Genomic DNA, 24,195 nt, shown 5'->3' with positions numbered 1-24,195 from the left:
CACTCCTAACCACCGGCCCCTAGCTGTGCTTCTCAGCGATCACTGTAATTCAGACCCAACCAACACAAAAGAAGCTATTCAGGCCATCAATCCTCTATTCACAAAGCAAACTGCAGTTTGGTTTCCAGAAAACATTAAGTTAATACATTTCCTTGGAATGTTACATCTTTTGTACTTTATGTTTAACTTGTAGATGATTTTAAAAAACTTTTTTTAACATTTATTTTGATAGAACGCCTGTTCTCTCTCTCTCTCAAAATAAATCAACTTTAAAAAATCCACGTAAACAAATATTTAAGTAATATGACAAAAATAAGCGAACTCTTAACTGCTGATGTGACTCTTCACCCTCAGACACACCCTCTAAGAGCTGGTGTGTGTGGACGTGCGAAGATAACTTCAAGCCCAGCACTCAGAGTGACGGTGCTGGATGTGTGTTTGTGCATCTGTGTGCTCTGTGTTTGCTGGTTCCGCACGCCACTGCCCCGCGCTGGTCTGTACATCCTGACCCTCTTCCCTTGACTTCTCCCACAATGCCCAGGATGACGCTTCCCACACAGGGTGGACGGTCACTGATTCAACGGCCTTAAGCTGGAATTTTCCAATCACAAGACTCACGAAAGATAAAAGCAGGGCACATGACAGACAGAGGGCCGGCGGGCTGGCCTGTGGGAGGAGGAGACACAAGGAAGGGTTCAGACAGGTGAGTGAACTTAAGTCACGCCATGGGCCCAGCCGATAGAGCGGGGATTGCTCCCTTCCAGGATGTTCTACCTAAATTCTTGTTTGATGTTTGAAAGTTCTAGCTAATGTGCTCTGTTGCTCAGAAGCTGCTTCAGCCGTAATTCGCCCCCAGGCATCTGATCTGATTCTCAGCCAGAGAATCCCTATGAGGGAGCCTCCACTTTACAGATGAAGAAACAACCTCACAGAGCCAACGCTTGGCCTGCCGTTACTGGACTTGTGACTGGTAGAACAGGGCTTGAGGCCGGATCCTGCTACAAGCCAGTCCGTACCGGCACCCAATCTGGTGTTCTTCCCACAGCAGCTGGGAAACCTGTAAAGACTTGAATGAACCAAGAAGGTAGGGGCACACAGGAGTAGAAAAGAAGATCCTAGACACTGGCTGAGGGAACATGGGTCTGGCTGAAGGAAGCGCTTAATAAAAATTTACCATTTTCGGGGCGCCTGGGTGGCTTAGTCAGTTAAGCGTCCGACTCTTGATTTTGGCTTGGGTCATGATCTCACAGTTCCTGGGATCAAGCTCTGCATCACGCTCTGCACTGACAGCGAGGGGCCTGCTTGGGATTCTCTCTCTCCCCCTCTCTCTCCCTGCCCTTCCCCAACTCATGCTCGCTTGCTCTCTCTCTCTCTCTCTCTCAAAACAAATAAATAAACTTGAAAAAAAAGTTTATCATGTTCTACCTATTAGATGAGCAAATATCCAAAAGTTTGATAATACCTTCTGCCTACAAGGCCGAGAGGGCACAGGTACATTCCTGACAGAGTGTAAACAGGCGGTTATCTATGAAAATTGTAGATTCATTTATCCTTTGCCTCAGCAATTCTGTTTCTGGGACTTTACTGAACAGAGATAGTTGCATAGACTTAAAAGATCACATACACACGGTTATTTATAGAAAGAGTGAACTCCAGTGTCCAGTAAATACAGGGCTGGCCAAATAAACTAAGGTAGATTCATACAATGGAAACACATGTCACAGGGGAAAAAAAAAAAAAAACTGAAGAAACTGATATGAAGCTCCAAAACAAAAATTCTGATCTCTTCTGAGACAAGGTATCAAACAGTATATTTATAATAGCTTTGTGGGGATGGGGCAGAGATAAGAAATATAAAAGACATTTAAAGAGTCTTTTCATATCTGTTAGATGCATTTAGAAACATCAGAAAAAGACATGTAAAGGGGGTGCCTGGGTGGCTCGGTCAGTTAAATGTCTGACTTCAGCCTAGCTCATGATCTCACAGTTCGTGAGTTCGAGCCCCACGTTGGGCTCTCTGCTGTCAGCACAGAATCTGCTTCAGATCCTCCGTCCCCCTTTCTCACTGCCCCTCCCCTGCTCATTCTCTCAAAAATAAATAAACTTTAAAAAAAAGAAAAAGAAAGATGTAAGGAATTAATAATTATGGTTACAAAGGTGGAAAAGACGTTTCACTGTAGGTAGACTTTTTTTTCTTACCATAAAAATAAATCTATTAAAAAACGAATGTTTCAAAAGGGCCTGAACGAAGAAGGCTCTGCTGTGGTGAGCATGGTTAACATAGAGAGATGGTGACTCACTACGTTGTACACCTGAGACTAATATAACACCGTGCGTCAACAATACTCAAATAGAAAAAAGTTCTTTTAAAGAGATAGCTCTGCCCAGGGTCCCTTCTCTAGTCAAGTTCATTGCTCCCTGTGCTCTTCCTCCACTCACTTGCTTGGCCCCTTTTGTGCACCACCTCCTCCAGGCCTCATTCAGGGTCTGTGTCCTTCAGAGGCCTTCTGGGAGGTCGCAGCGGAGCACCCTGACGCGCTGGGCTTCACTGCGTCTTTTGGAAGTCGTACATCTAACTCCGAACCGTTAGTTTCCGCCCTAGAGGCAATAATATTTTACACGAAGCCTCAGACAAATTAGGTAACTTGTCGAAGATCAGCCAGGGGCAGAGCCGGAGCCTGATTCAGCTCTGAGCCCTCCCTGAATCCATTCTCCTCGCTGCCCCATGTTGCCTCCAGTTATAAGTCCCGGCAACTCCAGTCCCTGAGGAAGAGCCACGGTCCTCTTTTCCTTTATGCCCTTAGAGAGCTCAATGCTCAGTGACAGGCAATCACATGCCATAGGAAGGGAGAGAAAGAGGAAGAGGAGAAGGAAGGAAGGAAGGCAGGGGGAGGAGAAGGAGTGGGGGGAGGACACTCACTCTTGCAGAGACGGGTCTGAGTCATCGGCATTTGCTGTCCCCAGATCGGAGTCGTAGGACATGGGCTCCTCGGAACGATCTGGACTCTTGGAGCCATTCACTTGGAGTGGGCAGCTATCAGAGTTTAGGCTGCAAGACAGCTGGGATGAACTGGCGGTGTCCAGGCTGAGGGAGGAGGCCGTGAGCTTCCGGTTCCGTCGGATCTTATGGCCTGAGTGCTGGACTTCGATGTCCTCCGAGCCTGAGGAATGGGAAATTGAATCCAGAGACTCTTTCCGCTGTAGTTGTGTCCCAGAGGTGGTGAGGGGGTCGAGCTCAGAGAGCGGGCAAAGCCCAGAGAGAGCCAGTGGGGTAAGCGTCCACTCGTTTAAGATGGCGGACTTGTAGGAGAGCTCGAAGGATAAGGACGTCAGTCCCTGCAGGAAGCTGAGGAGGAACTGGCCCTCCTCGGCGTCTCGAAGCAGGGCTGCGGGCTGATAGTACTCGCACAGGCGGGCGGGCTCCTGGAGGAGCAGCTTCAGGTAGCACTCCATCAGGCCGTCATTGAGGGCCAGCCTCAGCCAGGCCCGGCAGCGGCCCACGTCCGTGCTGACAAAGATCAGGTGCTCCAATTCCGAGACGATGTGTCTGCGGGTGGAGAGGACAGGCTTGTTTCAAGAAATGATTTCAGATCACGGAGGATTGTTTTATCCACTGGTGAGCAGGAGCCAGTAATAATGACTGCAAGTATATACAGGCTTGGGAAAAAATCTCAGATAGCAGTGTTCTACAGGGAATTGAGAAATATTTAGCTACAACACCCCACTTTTTCGAGGTTACTGTCATGCAGGATAATTGCCATTTTTGTTACAACTCCCCAGGCGCCCTTGACATCACCTGCTCATCCGGCATACATCTGATGAGCCCCTAAGTGCCAGGTCTTTGGAGCCGTGAAGATACAGGATACAGACATGGTCCTGCCCTCAGTCCAGGTTACTACCTTTCAAGGGCACACGGAGGTGAACCCTGTTGTCAGTAGAGCTGGGGTGGGGGGAAGGCAATCACTTCCAGGTTGCAGTAAGAACAATGCCTTAGGCAAGGCATTGAGGGATTAGGCATAGGGATTAGGGATAGGCAAGGCATTGAGCTGGGCCTTGAGGGATTTCAAGCGGCAAAGATGGAAGGGGAACCTTAGGCACCAAGGACTGACAGCAAAAAGGCACCAAGGGTAGGGAAGCAGCAGCTGTGTAACAGGAGTGGTGAGCACTCCCGTTACAGCACGGGGAGGAGGAGGAGCGGCTGATTGGGTTGCAAAGTCAGGTGATGCAGGGTCTCGAGCATCCAACCGGTGAGGCAAAGTGGGGCAAGGGTCCCCACACCTGGCTGTGCGTCAGAATCACCTGGGAACCTGGTCAGGATACAGATTCTGGGGCCCCAACGAAGTGAATGGGACTCCAGGCTAGCACTGGGGAGCCTGAGAGTTTTTACACCGGGAAATGACTCGACCGCAGTCACGCAGACTTCTGGGTGGGCTGCTCGGGATAAGATCAGGTACCAAACTCAGTTCCCGAACCCTTGGTCTGATGTAAATGCCCTTCCTCTGACCATCACAGTGCCCTGAGCACGTCTCGCCCATAGGAGTGCGTGCTCCACAGGGCTCAGGGAATGAGCTCGGGTTAGCTTAAGCTCAATAAATGTGGACCAGCTGCCTGACCTAAGGACAGACAGAATGAGATAAGGGGGACAATTAGAAAGCCACTGCCACCTGGGAATGAGGTAAGAACCTGAGATAGGGCGGTGGCAGTCAGCAGGAAAAGGAAGATACAGACCGACAAGGCACCTTCAGGCTGCAGGTGGCATTTAATAGCCCTTAGAGGCAACGTGCCAGCAGCTGCTTGCTCCAAAGCCCAGGCAGTTAGGGCCAGGGCCGCAGAGGCAAACGTCCCAGGGTGGATATTCAGATGATCTGGATTCCACTGCTTTAAAAAATGCCACAGCCTCTTAGGATATAATACTTAGCATAGAGATGTTCAAACATTCCAAGGCAGGGTCAGCAAACCTCTTCTGTCAAGGGCCACTTAGTAAAGATTTTAGGCTTTGCAGGCCACACATTCTCTGTTCCAACTACCTAACTTTGCCACGGTGTGGCAAAAAAGCGGCTCCTGCTAAAGGCGACCAGCCAGGGGCCTGAGCAGCCCCAGGCCATTGCCTGTGCGCTGAGGGGCTCTTGAGGCTTGGTCTAACAATAACCCCTATCTCACCCATCTCCATTCTAGAACACAGAGCATCTCTGCTGCCTTCCCATAGAGCTGTAGAGGGAGAGCCCAGGGTCACCCACACTGAAGCTCCTCCCCAAAGCAAAGCCTCCCCTGCTGATCTCACTTGTGGGTGACAGCTTTCAGGAGGGGCCAGAAGACAGGCTGAGGCAGAGGCTTCTGGTGGGCGCTCTTCTTCCTTTTCCCTCCGGCCTCGGCTCGGATGTGCTTGGCATGCAGTCCGTGGATAAATACAGCCTCCAGGGCACTGCACATGGTGCTGGCATCTCCGTCTTCGCTAGTGACCACTGTGTCCGAGGACACGTACTGCTTCTGCAACGCCTTCACAGATCCCACTAGCTTCTTCTTGATGACCTAGTCAGTGTCAGACATAACACAGGCCTTTAGAAGATCCTGCGGTGACCCCTGGAAGGGAAGTGCTTATCACCAAATACACGCACACCCACACACGCCTCACGTCTACCTGTGGGTGTGTATACAGCAAAACTAGCACAAGCTAATCATAGAAAACAAAGATGGGTGCCTGGGTGGCTCAGTCGGTTGAGCGTCCGACTTCGGCTCAGGTCCTGATCTCACGGTTCATGGGTTCGAGCCCCACGTCGGGCTCTGTGCTGCCAGCTCAGAGCCTGGAGCCTGCTTTGGATTCTGTGTCTCCCTCTCTCTCTGCCCCTCCCCCACTTGCACACGCACACACGCGCTCTCTCTCTTTCTCTCAAAAATAGATAAACGTTGGAAAAAAATTTTAAAAAAAGAAAGAAAGAAAACAGAGACAAAGCATAGAGGAGAAAAGGAAAATTATGTACTTATACCCCCCAGAGATAGTTATTTTTTTGCAAAGATAGTTGTATGTTTTTCTTTTGTTTTGCTTTTTAAACCGAACTTCAGTGATTTGATAGCCATAGAAATCTTGTGTTTAAATACCGGCTCCATCATAGTTACAGGTGTGGGAGCCTGGGTGATCCATCTAGGGCAGGGGTGAAGCTTTCCACCTTGTTTAGGGGTCTACGATTCCATGAAGAGGCTACAAGTGCCACTTTAGAACCATAAAAACACCAAGAAAACAGGAGCATGGTCCACATTACGAAAGATCCTAGGGGCACCTGGGTGGCTCAGTCAGTTAAGCATCTGACTCTTGATTTCAGCTCAGGTCGTGATCTCACGGTTTCTGAGTTTGAGCTCCGTATCTGGCTCTGTGCTGACAGTGTGGAGCCTGCTTGAGATTCTCTCTCTCTCTCTCTCTCTCTCTCTCTCTCTCTCCCCCTCTCTGCCCCTCCTCTGCCCCTCCTCTGCTCATGCTCACTCTCCCTTTCAAAATAAATAAAATAAACGTTATTTATTTAAAAATATCTTTTTAATGTTTATTTTTGAGAGAGAGAGACAGAGAGAGAGACAGACAAAGTATGAGGGGGGGAGGGGCAGAGAGAGAGGAAGACACAGAATCCGAAGCAGGCTCCAGGCTCTGAGCTGTCAGCACAGAGCCTGATGCAGGGCTCGAACCCACGAGCCGTGAGATCATGACCTGAGCCGAAACAGGACGCTTAACTGACTGAGCCACCCAGGCGCCCCTAAAATAAATAAATAAACTTTAAAAAGAAAGAAAGAAAAAAGGAAAGATCCTTGACCTGGCAGTCAGAGGCAGATGTTAGTCTCAGCTCTGTTGGTCAACAGCTGGGTCACTGCAGACATTTCACTTAACCTCACTGAGCTTAATTTCCTCATCTGTTAAACGGAACGAATACTTCCTGACCTACAGCACAGGAGTTGGGGGGTGGGGGGGGGATTACTCTGAGGGCAGGACTTGCTTTTTTTTTTCATTCTTGCATCCTCAACACTTGGCCTGGTTCCTGACACATGTAAGTATTCCGTTAAGGTCTGTTACATAAATCAATTATAAAATACATATATGTAAAATCCTTTGGAAAGATAAAGACAGTTCTGTCATAATATAAGCATGTCAAAATACCTATGTTTTGGAAAAGGATTGGGAGGGAATACAGAAAACCTGGTTTGAACTGTTAGCTGATAGGATTATGGATAAATATTTTACTGTTTTATTTTTATCTTAGCCCAAACAGTTCATGTTAATGTTCTTAGAAAACTTGAATGTTCTTTTTTTCTTTAAAAAAAAATTTTTTTTTAATGTTTATGTATTTTTGAGACAGAGAGAGACAGAGCATGAACGGGGGAGGGTCAGAGAGAGAGGGAGACACAGAACCCGAAGCAGGCTCCAGGCTCTGAGCTGTCAGCACAGAGCCCGACGCGGGGCTCGAACTCATGGACCGTGAGATCATGACCTGAGCCGAAGTCGGACGCTCAACCGACTGCGCCACCCAGGCGCCCCTGTTCCTTTTTTCTTTATAACAGCTTTAATGAGACACAATTTACATTGCATAAAATTCACTCATTTAAACTATTCAGTTCAGTGATTTTTGGTATATTCACAGAATAGTGAAACTACAGCCACTACCTAATTTTAGGACATTTTCATTCTCTCAAAAAGGAACACTGTGCCCATGAGCAGTCACTCCTCTCTAGTCCCCTCTCCCTCGACCCCTAGCAACTACTAATCTACTTTCTGTCTTTATGGATTTGCCAATTCTGGACATTTTGTGTAAATGAAGTCATACAGTATGCAGTCTTTTGATGTTAGACATCTTTTCATATGACTTATGGGTCATATACTTCTTTCATTGTTTGCTTATTTGACTTGAGAGAGAGAGAGAGAGAGAGAGAGGCAAAGAGAGAGGGGGACAGAGGATTCAAAGTGGGCTAGGTGGTGACAGCAAACTCCCAAATCGTGAGATCATGACCTGAGCCAAATGGACGCTCAACCGTCTGAGCCACCCAGGCCACCCTAATGCCTTCTTTTCTTTTCTTTTTTTTTAATGTTTATTTATTTTTGAGAGACAGAGAGAGACAGCATGAGAGGGAGAGGGCAGAGAGAGAGAGAGGGAGACCCAGAATATGAAGCAACCTCCAGGCACTGAGCTGGCAGCACAGAGCCCGATGCGGGGCTCCAACCCATGAGCCGTGAGATCATGACCTGAGCCGAAGTCGGATGCTCAACCGACTGAGCCACCCAGCTGCCCCTTCTTTTAATGTTTACTTATTTTTGAGAGAGAGAGAGAGAGAATGTGCATACGTGTATGTGCCTGTGGGGGAGGGGGCAGAGACAGAGCGGACCGAGGATCCAAAGCAGGCTCTGCTCTGACAGCAGAGCGCCCAATGCAGGGCTTGACCTCACAAACTGTAAGACCATGAGCCGCTTACGATCATGACGCTTAACCGTGTGAGCCACCCAGGCGCCCCATATGTATGACTTCCTTTGAGAAATCCTTGGTCTTTAGGCAGCCCGTATTAAAATCCGTCGTTTTTTATCAATTCCCATTCCATCACCAAGAAGATGTTCTAGAAAGGGCAGGATCTCCTCAGAGCCTGCTTCTGCTATAACTCTTTCTCAACCCGAGGCCTCGCTTTCCAGACAGTACTCATTCATTTCAAAGTGAGGAAAACCAACGACATGGCTGTCCCGTGCCCCCTTCCCCACCCTTGAGCCTCTCCGACTGCCTACCGGGATGGCAGCCCGGGGGTCCAGTCCATTCTCCACCACCGAGAGCATTTCCGCTCACACTGCAGCTCCCTCGGAGAATCACATGACACCTGCAGAGACAGACGGCGGCGGCCAGATGAGCAGGTTCCAGCTCCCCACCCGCAGCCAATTCTCCCCCTCCCCCAGCAGGCAGCGGGTCAGCCCATCTTCCTCAAACTGCAATGCAAAGGCCTCTGAATTCAAAAGTAAAAGCCAAGAGTGGATTTTAAGGAAGGAAACAAGGGAAGAGAAGAAATCTGAGGGCTCGGATCTCAGGAGGTGGGGAATCCTATGTGCCATGGGTGGGTCCACCCTAATCAGGGCATGGAAAGGCCTCTGTATGCCACACCACACGCTGGCACAAAAAAGCAGGGAATGAAGGGCTGATTTGGATACAGAACTAAGGGTGCGAGGGGGATGCTGCCGCTGGAGGTGCCAAGAGCCCACATGGACCAGGAAGCAGGGGCTCACAGTTCACATTCGGAGCCTCTGACTCCTGTGCCAGCCCCATGTCTGCCAGCTCGGCGGGGACAAGCACAACCGAAGGAAGTTTCCAAAGGGAGGGCCTCTTGCTACATAGCTGCTTCCCCTCCAGGCACGAGGGTCCAGCTGGAGCAGCACAGGGACACGCCTAAGGGAAACAACACGGGTTCGAATCTCGATTTGCCACTAACCACTTAGGCATGCTAGGTGGGGCACCACGGCAGACGTCTCAAATGGAGGTTATGAATGTGGAAAATGCCCAGCACAGGGCCTGACGGTACTAAGGATAAATGGTGTCTATTACCCCGGTTGGATGTGGCCAAGCCTTACAGGCAAAGGCCACTGTCTGAATGAGTCCGCTCAACTACCTGAAGTCAGTACACAGGTAAATCCCTCAGGGCACTGGCTCCCCCCCACCCCCCGGGGGTGGCTTAGGTCGGGGGTGGGGGGGCCTCAACCTGAGCCTCGGGGGGGGGGGGGGCTGTTGGCTCGCCTGGACCGCCCCAGCCACTTGGACGGACCAGGATTGGGTAGGCACATTCCCATCTAAACAGATCTCTAGTGACCACACTGCCGAGCATGGAGGGACACCAAAAAACAGGTCATCGCTGTCTCTGTTCTCAAAAACCGATGGCCCAAAGAAGTTATCAAATGGAGGCATGCTGAATGGATTTTGTACTGTTTACACACATTGCTTCATTCATTCCTTGGAACCACCCTAGGCGAGCTCTTTTATTATCCAGATCTAACAGATACGAAATCAAAGCTGACCCAGGTCAAGGAACTTCCCAAGATCCCAGGGCTGATCAGTGGCGGGCTCTACCACCTTCGGCCAGGATGACATCCACCCTTCTGGAAGAGGCAGGTGTGAGCTAGGGCTAAGGGGTGGCTGGGGAGGGGGCAGGGGAGTCTTGGGAGGAGGGCTCTTCGGCCGGGGGCCCAGGTGGCGGGATGCAAGGGAGCATCGGGTTGAGTCTGGCAGGAAAGGTTTACAGGCGAACAGCGAGGCATGGAGAACGGCAGGGTGGCCCTAAATGATGAAAGACGCTCTGATTCACCCCTGGCCTCTGGATCCGGCAGAGGGTGAACAGGACCCAGCGCCGACCTTCCTAAGTAAGGACATGCAAAGGGAGACAGGTGTGTGGAGGACGGGCCCCACGAAACCAGCTCTGGTCAGCGCACAACAGACTGACAGGAGGAACACTAGCCCCTGGCCACAGCCCATCACACTGTCTCTCCCTCCACCACTTTCCCAGCTCCTACCCACCGGGAATCCTCAGGACCCTTTGCTGGAGACCAGCTCCATGCTCTGGCCACCAGGGCACCGGGAGAAGGGGACGTACTACAGAGTCGGTCCTGAAACCGTGCCTGATCCTAGAGGCTGGGTTTCTTCAAGGCTACCCTACGCAGCCCTGCAGGCCAAGTTCAGGCTCTCTGGCTTTGAGACCCTGGCATCCAATCCCCTTTGGTAATTCCGGGGGCCTGCCCTTCTAGACAGAGCCTCAAGCCCTAAAACTGCCCTTCCCTCAGCCGGCCTCAAGGCTTGGGCCTCAGCAATCTGAAGAGGAGGACCATTGAGGCCTCATCAACTAATTAACTGAATATAATATTCACTGGAGGGAGGGAGGCTTATCATTAAGTGGGTGTCCTGGCCAAGTCAGGATCTGCTGAAAAAACAAAGTAAACTGACACTGAGGTCAGAGCAGGGCCAGACAAGAGACAACTGGGACCTAAAACAGTGTCAGGAACGTCACAAAAGGACAACCGTGCAGAGAAACCTAGAAGAATGGCCACTTGACAATTCACAAAACAGAACTGAGACGTGGGGGTCAGGCCAAAGTTCCGGGCACATCTTTCTTTGCAGGAAACCAAAGCTCCCTACATAGGCCTGTCGGTGCTAGAACGCCTCAGGAAGGCAGGCAATGGCTCAGAGGCAGGACCACGACCATCTACGATGTGAGATCTCTGGGCTCTGGGTCTCCTGACTGCTAGGTCAGCACTCCAGCAGGCTCCTTGGGTGGGCCAGACCCCCATCTACCATGCTATGGGACTGGTTTCACTTTCTATCCTCAGAACTGTCTTCACTGACACCAAGAAGCAAACAAAAGAGGGGTGGGTCTTCAGGAGACCCAGAATAAAGAGAGCAAGTAGAGAGTTCAAACATCCCTGATACAGTTGAGCAGAAAAGGTGAGTGCCGTGTGCCTTTAGGAAACTCCTAAGCCACCCTTCGTCTACCTCTGCCCCTCGGTATCGGTTCACTCTGGCACAGGATCTCATTCTCTATCCTCATTTAATTCTTAAAACAATCCTGTGAGAGAAGGATGATTATCCCTCATTCACAGAAGAGAAAACTGAGGCTCAGTAGAAACACGCCTCAGGTGAGGGACAGAATTTTCTCATTCCAAGCTCTGTGCCTTTCGCCAGTTCATACTGTCCCAGGTCCTTGGTTCAAAGAGTTTCAGGCAAACTTATTATTCACAGACTCTTCAGAAGCTCCACCTTATCAAAGAAGGCCTAACACTGACAAGAAACAATCTTGCCCATCAGATCTGTGGCCCCACCTAGCTGACCACAGGTCCTTTCCATGGCAGCCAGGTTTCCGAGCTGTCCCTCCTCAAACGTTCCAACACACAGGAAGGAATCGTTGTGGTTGATTCTCTTCGTGATACTGCCTGGCCTTCTATAAACATCCAATTTCACTTCCTCAGGAGACTAAGGAAGAACGAAAAGAGGAGAAGGACTCAGATGAGACTTACATTAAAAGAAGAAATGGATAACCTGGCTTCACCACTTTCGAAACACTCCGTTCATCAGTAAACAGCAACCTCCTCTTCTGAGAGACTTCCCCGCCATCCGCGACAGCCTCGTCTCTACGGCCTGACTCCGATCCTGCACCTGGCTATGCACGACAACAGGCCGGTGTTTAAGCCCTCCAGCTGCTCTACCAGGTGATGAGTCAGGGTTTTCAGTTGGAAACAAATGACAAAGTTATCTTCTGATTCAGAAAGACAGCGGATACTTCAGACATGTGAGTGCTGAGTAAACAGCACCTCCTTCTACCTGAAGAAAGTTGGATTTCTAGACAAGAGCCCTGTGGGGGGTGGGATGGGTGTGTGTGTTGGGGGTGGGGTGGGGTTGGGCAACAAAGCAACTGAATATCAGCTGGAGGGCAAGCAACTTCTAGCTCGTGATTCCCAGTCCAAAGGCTAGTGGGGGAGGCCAGAAATGTGAAGTCTAGGAACACTGGGTATCTTTCTTTCCTCCCTCCCTCCTTCCATCCAACAACACCCATCTCTCCCATATTCTTGTCCCAGGTCCCTTAAGATTCTGGCAAGGACCAAACTCTGAGTGAATGAAAGCAGGACCTTTGCCTGACTCATTCACCATTGTATTTCTAATGCTTCAAACAGTGCACGGCACAGGGTGGTGCTCAAGAAATACTTGCTGAATGAACAGATGAGTAAAATAAAAAGGCTCAGACCGTTGCAGACCGTAAGAGGTTGAGGTATACAACTTTTCAGTGGTGGGGTCACTGTGGAACTCCTTCCATTACACCAAGCTGCCAACGGGCTGAAACCCTTCAGAGATCACACCTTCACGGAAGGGGACATTGAAGGTCAAAGGCCATCCGATTCTCGAAGGCGTGAGACTACAAATGCAAGCAAAGACAATGGGTCTTCTTTGGGGTCCTTTACAATGGCTGTCAAATGGCCAATCCTTCGGAGTTTGGTCACCAGAACTTAGAGGGGAGGTGCACCCCCAAATCCCAGGAGATTATAAATGTTAACAATGGAGCCTGGGTGCCTCAAGAATGTCTAGCTACTCTGAGATAACTTGACTCTCTGTGTTCATGGGTAATCAAAATGGTCAAAACTCAATGCTCCAGCACCTGCCAAAAGAGGAAGCAATTCAACAGCCTCCACGGAGGCCTCGGCGTCCCCAGGATCCACTCATCTCTACTCTTCACAACATGTAACGTCACCTCTGGCACATTCGGTAGCGGGACTAATCTACAACCAGTTCTGGCCAGGAGGGGCACTGGGTGAGGGTCCTTTCTAAGCGGCAGGGCAATACACATGGACATGATTCTGTGACCACAGCCAACCCCACACAGTGGAACCCCTGGAGTTTCTCCAGATCATCACCCAAAAGGAAGTGATAAGCTCCCACTGCCCCAGCTGAATGAGTAGCTGTCCCTCACCTTCCAGGTATTTGGATGATACCTACCATTCCAGCAGCCAACGCGAGTGATGTAATATGGATGCCAGGAACACAATCCTTAAGGACAGCTACAGGGGACCTGACATCCAGGAAAAGCACTTGACCCACGGGAGAAGGATCTCTACTCCTCCACACTTACTTACCATCTGAGGCCCTGCATCAATTGAGGTGTTCGGCAAGTGCCTGGCTCTGAGAAAGCAGGTGGGGTCGGCAGGGGACTGCACTAGGTTCTCAGATCAAATGGGGACCACATCAAGGGAAGAATGGGCGCAGAGTTGGGATGAAGAGTTGAAACGGGGATAGGAAGACGTCAGTCTAACAAGATTGGGTAGGGGTGGTGGGAACTAGGGCAGCAAGAGTTGGGGGGTGGTTTAGCAAAGACTCAGGAATGAAGTGTCCTCAGGCTGGCTGGGGATGGAAAGAAAGTACGGGGTGGGCTTGGAAGTTAGGGGTTGAGTGGGCGAGGACAAGAAGATACATACAAGACTTGAGATAGGGCTGAGATCAGAGTTATCAAGAAGAGGGGGGTAAGCGCAATAGGGCATCTACTGTGGTGGTAGGTATTAAATGAGTGGGGGGAGGTGGGTGTTTTGGCTGAGCAGACCTTGGGGGGCTGAGCAGGGGGGCTGGGATAAGAAAGCTGAGCCTGAAAAGGGGTAAGCCAGAAAGACGGGGAGGGGGGAGGGGGGGTTCGAGGAGGTCTGCGTGGAGCACTGGGATCGCCAAAGGGGTTGAGGGGTGAGAATGAGATGCGTCAGAGGGAGGCGGAGGGAAGTGGCTGTCCTAGGGGTTGGAAGTGGGCTGCCGTGGGGTCGAGTGTGGCTGCACTTACGCAAGACCAGTGGTGAAGGGGTGAGGGTAAGGGCTGGGCTCGGGTCACGGGTGAAGAAGAGGAAGGGGACGGGTCAGCACTGGCTGTTTGGGCTGAAGGCTCGGGTCCGAGTGGGGTAGGGTGCGGGGCTCAGGCGGGGAAGGGAAAAGGCTCTGAAGCAGGACAGTTTCAAAGCAACCAAGGGTTTGCGATCACGGACAGGGCTGGTGACCCATCGCCCGTTCTCGTCTCGGCCCCGCCGTCCCTTCTCACCCTCCTCGCCCTCTGACCCCTAACTCACCAGAGGGAGCGGGGACGGGGCGCGGGGCACTCCTGGCCACGGCAGCCCCTAAGCCTCCGACCAGGCGCTGCGGCCTCCCGGCCAGCGACAACAGGAAACGGCGCTCGCGGCGCCGGACGCCATCACGTTGGTTCGGCGTCCGGCCCCGCCCCCGGACCGCGGAGCCAATCGCAGGGCCGGCGGAGCCTCGGGGCGGGGCCACCGCTCGGGAAAGCCCAAGTCACCAGCCCCGGAGCAGGTGAGTGATCTGGGAGGCTGGGGACTCTGCGACCCGAGATGCGCACGAAGAGGCGAGGCCACCGGGGTAGCCCACCAGTGTCGGGCGGAACGTGTCCTACTGCCCGCCCCCAGAAGTGTCTGCGTCTCACTAGATCCCGGCCGCCTTCTGGGTTCATGACCTTGCCTGGGCACAGCACTATCTACCATTGAGGCTGTCTGTTGGCCTCCTGCCCGGAAGGTTCCCACTTGTAAAATCGGACCAATAACGTCTACCCTAGTTTTGCCTCCCTGAGGGCATCAGTGCAGTAGGTGCTTCCCGCCTGGTGGTTCTCAGGAAAAGCATACAGGTTTTGATCACCGCTGTCACCAAGGGAGCACCTTTAGGTACCCGTCAGCCCCCAGGCATGAAGCTTAAGGTTCTGGTTATTCTCATCTAGCCAGCAAGTTGTTTGTTTCCTTTACTTGGTAGAGTTGATATTTCTCTTTCACATGGACTCGGAACAGAAGGTCAAGAGTGTGTGTTGGTGGGGGTGGGGAGAGATGTCTTGTGCTTTGGACACTTCATACCTGCAGGCTTAGGTCAAATGGGATCTTAGGGCCTGAGTGTGGGGTGAGTAGTGGGGTGGAGAGGTACTGCTATCTGCAGGTTCAGGGGGACTTTGGGGGTGTCTACAGGGCTGGTCTGGGAACGGGACAGTTCTTGGAAGAAAGCTCCACTGATCTGGGCCAGGCTCTCCATCAGCCTTTCTGGGAAGGGGAGAAGAAGGGGTCCCAGTGCCTGTTTCCATTTATAAAACCAGCTGTTGAAGATGTGGCACCTGAGTGTGTGCGGGTTGCCCCTTCAATAATTCTCTCTCTAGGAGCGAGAACCACCTCTCCTCGATTTTAGACTAGATGAATCTGAGTACATTTAGTATGGTTAACAGTTGAACAGAAAGTTAGAAATAAGGACACGGAGGGATGCCGGGGTGGCTCGGTCGGTTAAGTGTCTGACTTCGGCTCAGGTCACAATCTCACAGTTGTGAGTTCCAGCCCTGCATTGGGCTCTGCGCTGACCGTGCAGAGCCTGCTTGGGATTCTCTCTCTCTCTCTCTCTCTCTCTCTCTCTCTCTCTGCCCCTCCCTCGCATGTGCTCTCCCTCTCAAAAGTAAATAAACATTAAAAATAAATAAATAAGGACACAGAAGCAAAGCATTATCTTAGCATTAAACAACTTGGAAAGTAAGGAATTTACTAGGAAATCCAGCTTCCTGGGCAAAAGGATAGTGTTTCTGGTTATAATTATAGCACATCAAGAGCATCAGTGTCTTGATACAAGCATGCCCTCCCCCAGATGGAGCCAGCAACATTCCTCAGTTCTTCCAATGAATTTGTACGCAGCCGCTGTCTGCAAAAGCTGTGGGAACCCCGCATGGTAATCTCTTGTCTATCTTTTCAGGAGCCCCCGTCTCCTGGTCTTCTCTTACTTCTCAGGCCTCTCGGCCCCTCTGCAAAGTCGACGGGCTTGTCTTCCTCTCTCCATCTTACTCTGGCGCACGTTTCCACCATTCATGGGCCACGAGTCCACCAGGTAGTCTGAGGCCGGAAAAAAAAAAAAATCTCCCATTACCCTGTTATTTGAGCAATAATAAAGGTACATGCAAAGTGCCATGGTGCCAGAGAAGAGGCCTGGAAGGTTATCCTGGCGGAAGCACCTTTTATCTGAGCCTTCCGGGTGGACACAGGAAAGGGCGATGCCGATGCCGGCGAAGAGACTGGTAGAGAAACGGCTGGTGGGTAGGAATGCAGACTGAGCTCAGGGGAGGGTGCACGGAGAGGTGGAGAGGAAGCTAGGAAGTAAGGCCAGAGTAAGAGGAGGGGGATCAGAATGGAAGGGGGAGATAAAGACAGATTGGGCAATGGGGAAAGGGAGGAGGCACAGACAGAGCTGGAGGCCAGCGCAGGAAGGGCTCAGACGCTCACAAAGGCACTGGTCTGTCAGAGTCAAGCACTAGGCATAGTCATTCAAAGCCAGGCAGGAGAACTGCAGGCATCTGAACTTCTCGGGGGTCTAAGGTGTCGATTCCTGAACCCCGCCCCTGCCCTGGAGAGTCACTCTGGGATGAGGCCCAAGCATTTAGCCTTGGCCCAGACCTTTTCTGTCTCTTGCCCTCCCACCCGTGGATCTGAAGGGTGAGAAAATGTGAGGATCTCTCTTTAACCTAGGAGCTGAAGGGCAAGGGATTTAACAGGTGTGGAAAACAGAGGCTCCTAGTTGCCAGATAGGAATTTTGATTTATCCTTAGCAACCACCCTGAAGGTAAGCACCATTGTTATGCCCATGGCATAGATGATAAAACAGGCTTAAGAGAGGTTAAGGAACTTGGGGGCCCAAGGCCATACAACTCATAATTACTACGGGTGGGATCCTCACCCAGCTCTGATTCTAGCTGGAGAACTAGCATAATTCAGTGGCCGAGCAAGTGGGCTTTGGAGCCAGGAATGCTTAGGTTTGAATACCGGCTCTACCCCATACCGTTTTCTAGGCCTTCCCTAAGACAGCGCGGGGCCCAGCACAACCCAGCAAGTGTGGGCCTGAGACCACTGCCACAGTCAGTGGTTTTCATAGGCCCCTCGAGATGGCACCAGAGATAGAAACTTCTAAGTTTGATTGGTGGTTAGAAAAGAGAAGTAAATCACAACACTCTGAGGCCCCTTCGCCTCAGGCAGAGGGGCCAGAGTGTGTGACTTCCGGGAAGTTCCCCAAACTATCTGAGCCTCAGTTCCTCATCTGTAAATTGGGGAAAATATCAGTTGCCGTGAGGATTAAAGAAGATAATATCCTCAGGACGGTTTCTGGTCTGAAGTAAGCACTTGAGGATAACTAGCTATATTATTATTATTATTATTATTATTATTATTATTATTATTACAGTTTTGGCTAATTTGTACCTACCCAGTCCAGTCAGATCTCCGTTTTCTAACTGGTCTTTGAGCACTGGAGTGAGAGCCTCTCTTGTTGGAACCCCAGATGTATCCTTACTTGGTCTCTGACCGAAATCATCTAAGTAGGACTAATGCCACCATTTCTTTTGAAACCGGAATAGGTAATGTTCTCATGGCTTCTGTTGCAGGAAGCTGGTTCCTCCCACTCTACTTGAAGAAATGGATTTAAAGGGTTCGTAAAAATGATTTGTCAATTCTATCTCAATGAAGTTGGACACAAATACAGCTTTGAGGTGCAGTTGACAAAAGAATGGACTCTGTAAGCCTCCCAAATGTTATCACACGTAGTTTACAGTTCAAATAGTACGAAATGAAATGGTGAGGAAACAGAATGACCCGCAGCAGCCTCTTGCCTCGACCATCCCCACCCTCCTGGGCCAGCTCACCAGTCCTCGGTCCTCCTTACCTCTCGCTGGGTCTTCGGGTGCTTATCTCCACCTGTCTTGTGTTTCTAGCTCTTAATTCTTCCATTTAAAAGATTTAAAAAAAAAATTTTTTTTTTGAAAGAGAGAGAAGGAGAGAGAGAATCCCAAGCAGGCTCTGCACCGTCAACACAAAGCCCGATGCGGGGCTCGAACCCAAGAACCGTGAAATCGTGACCTGAGCTGACGTCAGACGCTCAACCGACTGAGCCACCCAGGTGCTCTGATTCATGCATTTTAGACACTGTCTGTGGACGTCCTGGCAACACAGGCAAGGAGTTAGGTCTTTAACACCCCCCACCCATTCCATTCTTGGGGTTTACTTTTGTCACTCTTGCCCCACGAGTGACAGTGGTTGCAGAATTGTGACTAGGCAAGTATTGTTCACCGCAGAGCTTACTCATGTAGTCCGATGGCACTCGTTTCTGTCCCCCGACCCCCCGGGGTTTAATTTCTTCTCCTTCTCTTTCTGTGCTGCCCGCCACGATCACTCCTCCACTCCGCTCCAGTGCTCTGGCATGACAGTTAGTGCCATTCCCCTCGGCTACCTCCTTGACCTGTCCTACGCTGCTGTCCTGGAACCTTCCTTCGCTGCTTCCTGGGCTGGGCTTTTCCTGGCTCCCTTCTCTTCTTGCTTTCTTCACTCTCTCTCTTAATCTGCAGTTAAGAATCCCTTTCTAATATTAAAAAATAGAATGGTCTTTGGACCTGCTCGTGATCGTAGGTATCCTTTCGATATCTATTAATTGGGACAAAAAATACAGAAAGACCAAAAGTTACTATGAAGGCACTCCTGCTCTTAAGTGAATTTGTGTTTTACTCGCAATAGCATCTATGAACGTGTGAAAGCCTGTTCAAAGTTTAGGCTTAGGGTTAGTTCAATCTAGCCTCAATGTCTGGTCTTCCATTTGTCACCTCACCCCCTCAACTTGCCGTGAGACAACCCCTCTCTTGACTTTCTATTCAGTTCCTGTGCCCTAGCAGAGACTTAAGTACTGGTTTAAGGCCCACCTTGCAGGTGCACGTGGCCATGGCTGGCCAATCAGGGTCTCCTCCTACCAGATACAGGGTCCAAGCAGACCAATCAGAGGCTTTTTGAAGACTGGCTTTCCTTTATGAGGCTTGCTCAACCTCAGTGGAGAGTTGGAGTTACTAACGACTATCTTTGCAGTCTTGGGGCATGCATCCTGAAGCCTGAAGCCATCATGGAGGAAAGCACAACTGAGGGACAGCTGCGGAGAGAATGACGTTTGAGCGCTAGATGCGGCCAGCTTTAAGATCTTAGGCTTCCCGGTTATGTGAGCCGATACACTGTATGACATTTTTGGTTTAAGCATATTTTAGTTGGATTTCTTTCACTTGGAGCATAAAGAGCGGCGACTGATACATTGTCTTTGCGAACTTGGGCAGGTTATACAAGCGGTGTGTACAGACTTGGACCGTGACAACGCAGCTCCCATTAGGTCCCCTGTGGCTGCCCTGTTATCAGCCTGAGCCTGAGACAGCTTGACGTGGAATAGTCCGTTTTAGGGTCTGGAGGAAACGACTTACCATGAGTCACTGCCCTAAAATATACTTTCTACCCACATGCCCGGTGCCTGGAATTCTGTGGTGATGGTGGCATTCCTTAGCGTCAACCATGGCTCTCTTCAAGCGGTTCTCCTTTGGAGTGTGGAGTCTGCGATATTAAACTTGTAGAAGTCCTTTCTTCTGGAGGTCCCTCTGGGAGGCAGTGGATCCAGGATGCGGTGTAGACAGACCTAGGTACACATCTCAGTTCCCAATGGCACGGTCCCTTTGCAGCTTTGGGGGCAAACACATAGCACTGTGTGCTGACCTTTAGGAGGTCAGTCTGTATTACATAAGGAATCCTATGCAGAGAGTGAAGAAATGGTCTCAGATTCACCCAGTAATATCCCCGAGTCAGCCCTGAGGGCAGGGTCTGGCACTAGGCGTTGGGAAGAGGAAGGAGATGTGATTCTTGTCTTGTCAGGGCTCCTGACCTAACAGAGAACTGCGGTTGAGTCTTCACATGGACGGACGCTATCTTTCACTCCGCGCCATTCGTAGGTGACGCCTAGAAGAGCAGGGCCACCGTGTCGTAGCCTCTAACCCACGACTCTGTCACATTCTGGGAGAGAGAATTATGGGCCCTCCCCGCAACCCCGCTCCTGCTGTGTCTCCTCGTGGCCACAGTGTACTTTCCCATCCCTGGCTTGGGGCTTGGGGCTGGTTCCGTGCTTAGGCTCGAAGAGGCTCCGTGCTTAGGCTCGAAGAGAGCAAGAGTGCTTGCTCTCTTCCGCTTCTCTTGGGTAGCCGCTGCCTCTTCAGCCTGGGTCCCGGCAGCAACGCAGGGAGACAGGACCAGCAGCGAGAAGCCGCGCCGATCCAGCCAGCAGGGCATTAAAGTACAGCGGTAACGGCCAACCTGTGAGAATCGGTTTCCCAGCCTCCTGAGTTTTGAGGATGGTTTATTAGTTAGCACTGTTGTGGCAAAAGATAACAGATACATGGACTCCCTCCGTTATCAGGTTACGTACAGGTTCAGCTGCTGCAGTAGAGACCCGACACAACAGTGGGTTAAGTGAATTTTTTTTAATTCTTTTTTTTTTAATCCTTTTTTTCGGGGGGGGGGGGAGTGCAGGCGGGGGAGGGGCAGAGAGAGTGGGGCAGAGGATCCAAAGCGGGCTCTGCGCTGACAGGCTGACAGCACAGAACCCGACGTGGGACTCAAACTCACGAACCGCGAGATCATGACCTGAGCTGAAGTTGGATGCTTAACCGACTGAGCCACCCAGGCGCCCTTTAATTCTTTTTGGTTTTAAGTGTTTATTTCTTTTTGAGATAGAGACAGAGATTGAGTGGGGGAAGGGCAGAGAGAGAGGGAGACACAGAGTCCGAAGCGGGCTCCAGGCTCTGAGCTGTCAGCACAGAGCCCGATGTGGGGCTTGAACCCACAAACGGTGAGATCCTGACCTGAGCTGAAGTCGGACACCTAACCGACTGAGCCATCCAGGCGCCCCAACAGTGGGTTAAATTAAAAAACAGCTTGGGGCGCCTGGGTGGCGCAGTCGGTTAAGCGTCCGACTTCAGCCAGGTCACGATCTCGCGGTCCGTGAGTTCGAGCCCCGCGTCGGGCTCTGGGCTGATGGCTCAGAGCCTGGAGCCTGGAGCCTGTTTCCGATTCTGTGTCTCCCTCTCTCTCTGCCCCTCCCCCGTTCATGCTCTGTCTCTCTCTGTCCCAAAAATAAATAAACGTTGAAAAAAAAAAAAAACAAAAAAAAAAACAGCTTCTTGGGGGCACCCGGGTGGCTCAGTCGGTCAGGTGTCTGACTTCGGCTCAGGTCATGATCTTGCCGTTCATGGGTTCGAGCCCTGGGTCGGGCTGTGTGCGGACGGCTCGGAGCCTGGAGCCTGCTTCACATTCTGTGTCTCCCTCTCTCTCTGCCCCTCCCCCGCTCATGCTCTGTCTCTGTCTCTCAAAAATGAGTCAACATTGAAAAGAAATTTTTTTAAGAAGCAGCTTCTTGATCTCTCATATGATAATCCGGTTAAGTACTGGATCTGGGGCTGGTTCGGTGGCTCTTATGTCAGGGAGCCAGGCTCCTTCTGTTTTCCTGCTCTACCACCCTGGGGTGTAGCCCTCATCCAGATGAGGCCTTTGTACTGTTGAAATCTTCATTTCCTCCACAGGGTGGCGCCAGACCGCTCTCTGCCACTGCCCTGGAACACAGGCAGCCTAAGCACCATTCCTGCCTCTGCTTCGGGCCTCGGGACTTTTCTTCTTCTTGAATGAGTGTGCTCCCGCCCCCCAGCTGGTGCTCCACGCCATCCCCCAGGTCTCAACAACATACCCCCACCAGGACCACAGGAGCCAGAGCTGGTCGTGCCTGGTGCTCCTCAGGACTGAGAGGCCCTGACCTCCGTGGGGGCAGGAGCCCGCCAGCATGACCAGTCGGGACTCCCAGGTTAAGAATCCAGTGGAGCCTCCTGGTCATCCTCAATCTGCTCTGCCCTTCGTCTCCCGCTCGCAGATCCCTGCTGACCTCCAGCCCTGAAGAAGCCGGAGAACCTCTGCTTCCCCCACCTCCCCGTCCGCCTTGTCCTACTTCAGTAGTTTGGTGAGCATAAAAAGGCCTGTCGAAGTGGTCCCTCTGTTTGGGGGATGGGCTCAGGAGGGGTGGGCATGTGGGTTCGGAGGGTGACAGATTCTTTCTCCAAATGCTCGCCAGGCTCCTCCGAGCCCTCTTCTTGATTCAACCTTGCTTGGCCTGTGAAGACTTGAACAACCACGGGCATGGTTGCTGGCAGCTCGTGGCCGCATCCCTAGTAGGACTCTAGCCTCCCTTAAAGTGCCTGCCTGCAAAACTCCCGGCTGTCTAAAGGATTGGCTGCTTAGTCCAGCCGACGCCTGAAGATCGGGCCCCTGTCTCCCAGCTTCTGTGAGAGGGCAGGAGCTTAACTCTGAGAAGTGTCAGCAAAGCCAGATGGGTCTCCTATGGGCCAGCGTCCCTTCCTGCTTTTTGTCATCTTTCACTTCTGATTATAGAGCCCCCACTCATTCCCTTCCCTAGTCCCTCATTCTCCCTGTGAAATACCCCATCACCTCTGTAATACTCCCAGTTGGGTGCCTGCTCACGATGAACCCTTTCCCCTACGGCACTGCAATACTATGTTACTGACTGAACTCTGTCTGGATTACTTTAAGTAGTGTCTGCTTTTGTTTATCTTCATCAGGGGAGGTGTGCGGGATCAGCCTTTTAATTTTTTTTTTTTAATATTTTGTTTTGAGAGAGAGGCAGGGTGCAAGCAGGGGGGTGGGGGAGGGCCAGAGAGCGAGGAAGACACAGACTCCAAAGCGGGCTCCAGGCTCCGAGCTGTCAGCACAGAGCCCGACGTGGGGCTCAAACCCAAGAACCGTGAGATCATGACCTGAGCCGAAGTCGGTCGCTCAACTGACTGAACCAGCCAGGTGCCCCAACAGCCTTTGAAATTAAATTATTTTCAGGATCAGCTTTTTAAGTAAGCATCCCAGGGATGTTTGCGTATAGAGGTCCAAAGGCTATATTTTGAGAAATCATGTTTCCCTGTGGAGATCTTTTCTCTGGCAGCCCTTTTGAATGGGGGCTATGTTTTCTCAGATACCGCATTGCCAATAGTCCATCCAGCTTTAATTCCAGTGAGAACGTTCCAGAGATGAAACTAAGAATCAACTCCAGGCGCTTCTCCAGTCACCTCTGGGAATGAGTGTATGTCGTCAGCATCCAGCACCTCACCTGCTGCCCAGCTAGAATGACACCTTTCAGGGTTTCTGACTTAGAAACACGACCACCAGGTTACTCCATGTGGACACCACCCCCCTTTTACAAAGCCTTTGAACACCCACCCATCAGGAGGGGTTTGCTGGATAATGTTGGTTGGCTCTTGACACCCATTTCTAGCCCCTTCTTTGCAGGTCCTGGAAACCCACGAACCATAGTTCACAGATTCCCTCGGCAACAGAATTCTGCCAATAAAGCGTACCTGTGTGAGATTTAGAAGGCGGGAAGGAGGCGGAAGCCATGCTTTTCTCCTCTGCAGCAGCAGACATGCAGGCTGAATGTTGGAGTCCATACTCCCCACCAGTCAGGCTTGGGGCCATGGGGCTGTAGTGACCCCAGCAGTGGCTTCCCGAAGTTTCCTGACTGAGTGGCAGCAGCAACTTTGAATCTATGGAAAGCAACTGTGGTAAAGTAACCTGAGAGCTAGTGGTGCGATTCCCCCCTGGCCCTGACCTTCACCACCGCGAGCCCCACCAGTGGTGAGCACCAATTGCTTGTATAACCTTTGCGTGTGTGTGTGTTTGAAATATCTAGAATGGTTTGTTTTCCTGGCTATGGTAGTTTTAAAATATGTTCACAAAACTGAGGGTTGACGGGGGGTGGGAGGGAGGGGAGGGTGGGTGATGGGTATCGAGGAGGGCACCTTTTGGGATGAGCACTGGGTGTT

The 24,195-nt window shown here is 51.2% G+C and overlaps 1 protein-coding gene and 2 long non-coding RNA genes across 13 annotated transcripts in view; 1 reads left to right on the top strand and 2 right to left on the bottom strand.

Moving 5' to 3' along the window:
• LOC147571476 (pleckstrin homology domain-containing family M member 1-like) overlaps window positions 1-14,699 on the bottom strand; it is a 32,640-nt gene extending 17,941 nt beyond the window's left edge. For both annotated transcript variants that reach the window (XM_086696345.1, XM_086696344.1), the window contains exons 1-4: window positions 14,582-14,699; window positions 8,747-8,835; window positions 5,282-5,529; window positions 2,921-3,547 (exon numbers count right to left, since the gene is read on the bottom strand). In XM_086696345.1, coding sequence (XP_086552471.1) covers window positions 2,921-3,547; window positions 5,282-5,529; window positions 8,747-8,794 — 923 coding nt within the window. In that variant the 5' untranslated portion in view covers window positions 8,795-8,835; window positions 14,582-14,699. The remainder of the gene's footprint in view (window positions 1-2,920; window positions 3,548-5,281; window positions 5,530-8,746; window positions 8,836-14,581) is intronic.
• On the top strand, window positions 13,329-24,128 carry LOC147571474 (uncharacterized). 10 transcript variants are annotated; one of them, XR_015247365.1, is made up of 7 exons: window positions 14,721-14,819; window positions 17,914-17,957; window positions 18,293-18,425; window positions 19,379-19,520; window positions 19,618-19,971; window positions 21,901-22,328; window positions 22,440-22,914. It is a non-coding gene; the product is annotated as an uncharacterized LOC147571474 (long non-coding RNA). The 10 variants fall into 10 exon arrangements; XR_015247364.1 differs by lacking the exon at window positions 14,721-14,819 and adding an exon at window positions 13,329-13,670 and having other exon boundaries at window positions 19,379-19,971; XR_015247369.1 differs by lacking the exon at window positions 22,440-22,914 and adding an exon at window positions 23,349-24,128 and having other exon boundaries at window positions 19,379-19,971.
• Window positions 15,995-19,382, bottom strand: LOC147571475 (uncharacterized). The gene is made up of 2 exons (XR_015247371.1): window positions 19,219-19,382; window positions 15,995-16,375 (listed from the first exon to the last, which is right to left on the bottom strand). It is a non-coding gene; the product is annotated as an uncharacterized LOC147571475 (long non-coding RNA).
• Window positions 24,129-24,195: the final 67 nt, after the last annotated feature.

This window comes from Puma concolor, unplaced genomic scaffold, assembly GCF_028749965.1.
Source record: "Puma concolor isolate L17-30 unplaced genomic scaffold, mPumCon1.1.hap2 unalloc_scaffold_26, whole genome shotgun sequence".
In the NCBI taxonomy this organism is placed as follows: domain Eukaryota; kingdom Metazoa; phylum Chordata; class Mammalia; order Carnivora; family Felidae; genus Puma; species Puma concolor.
The sequence above is the reverse complement of the archived record's forward strand: the minus strand, read 5'-3'. Positions and strand labels throughout refer to the sequence as shown.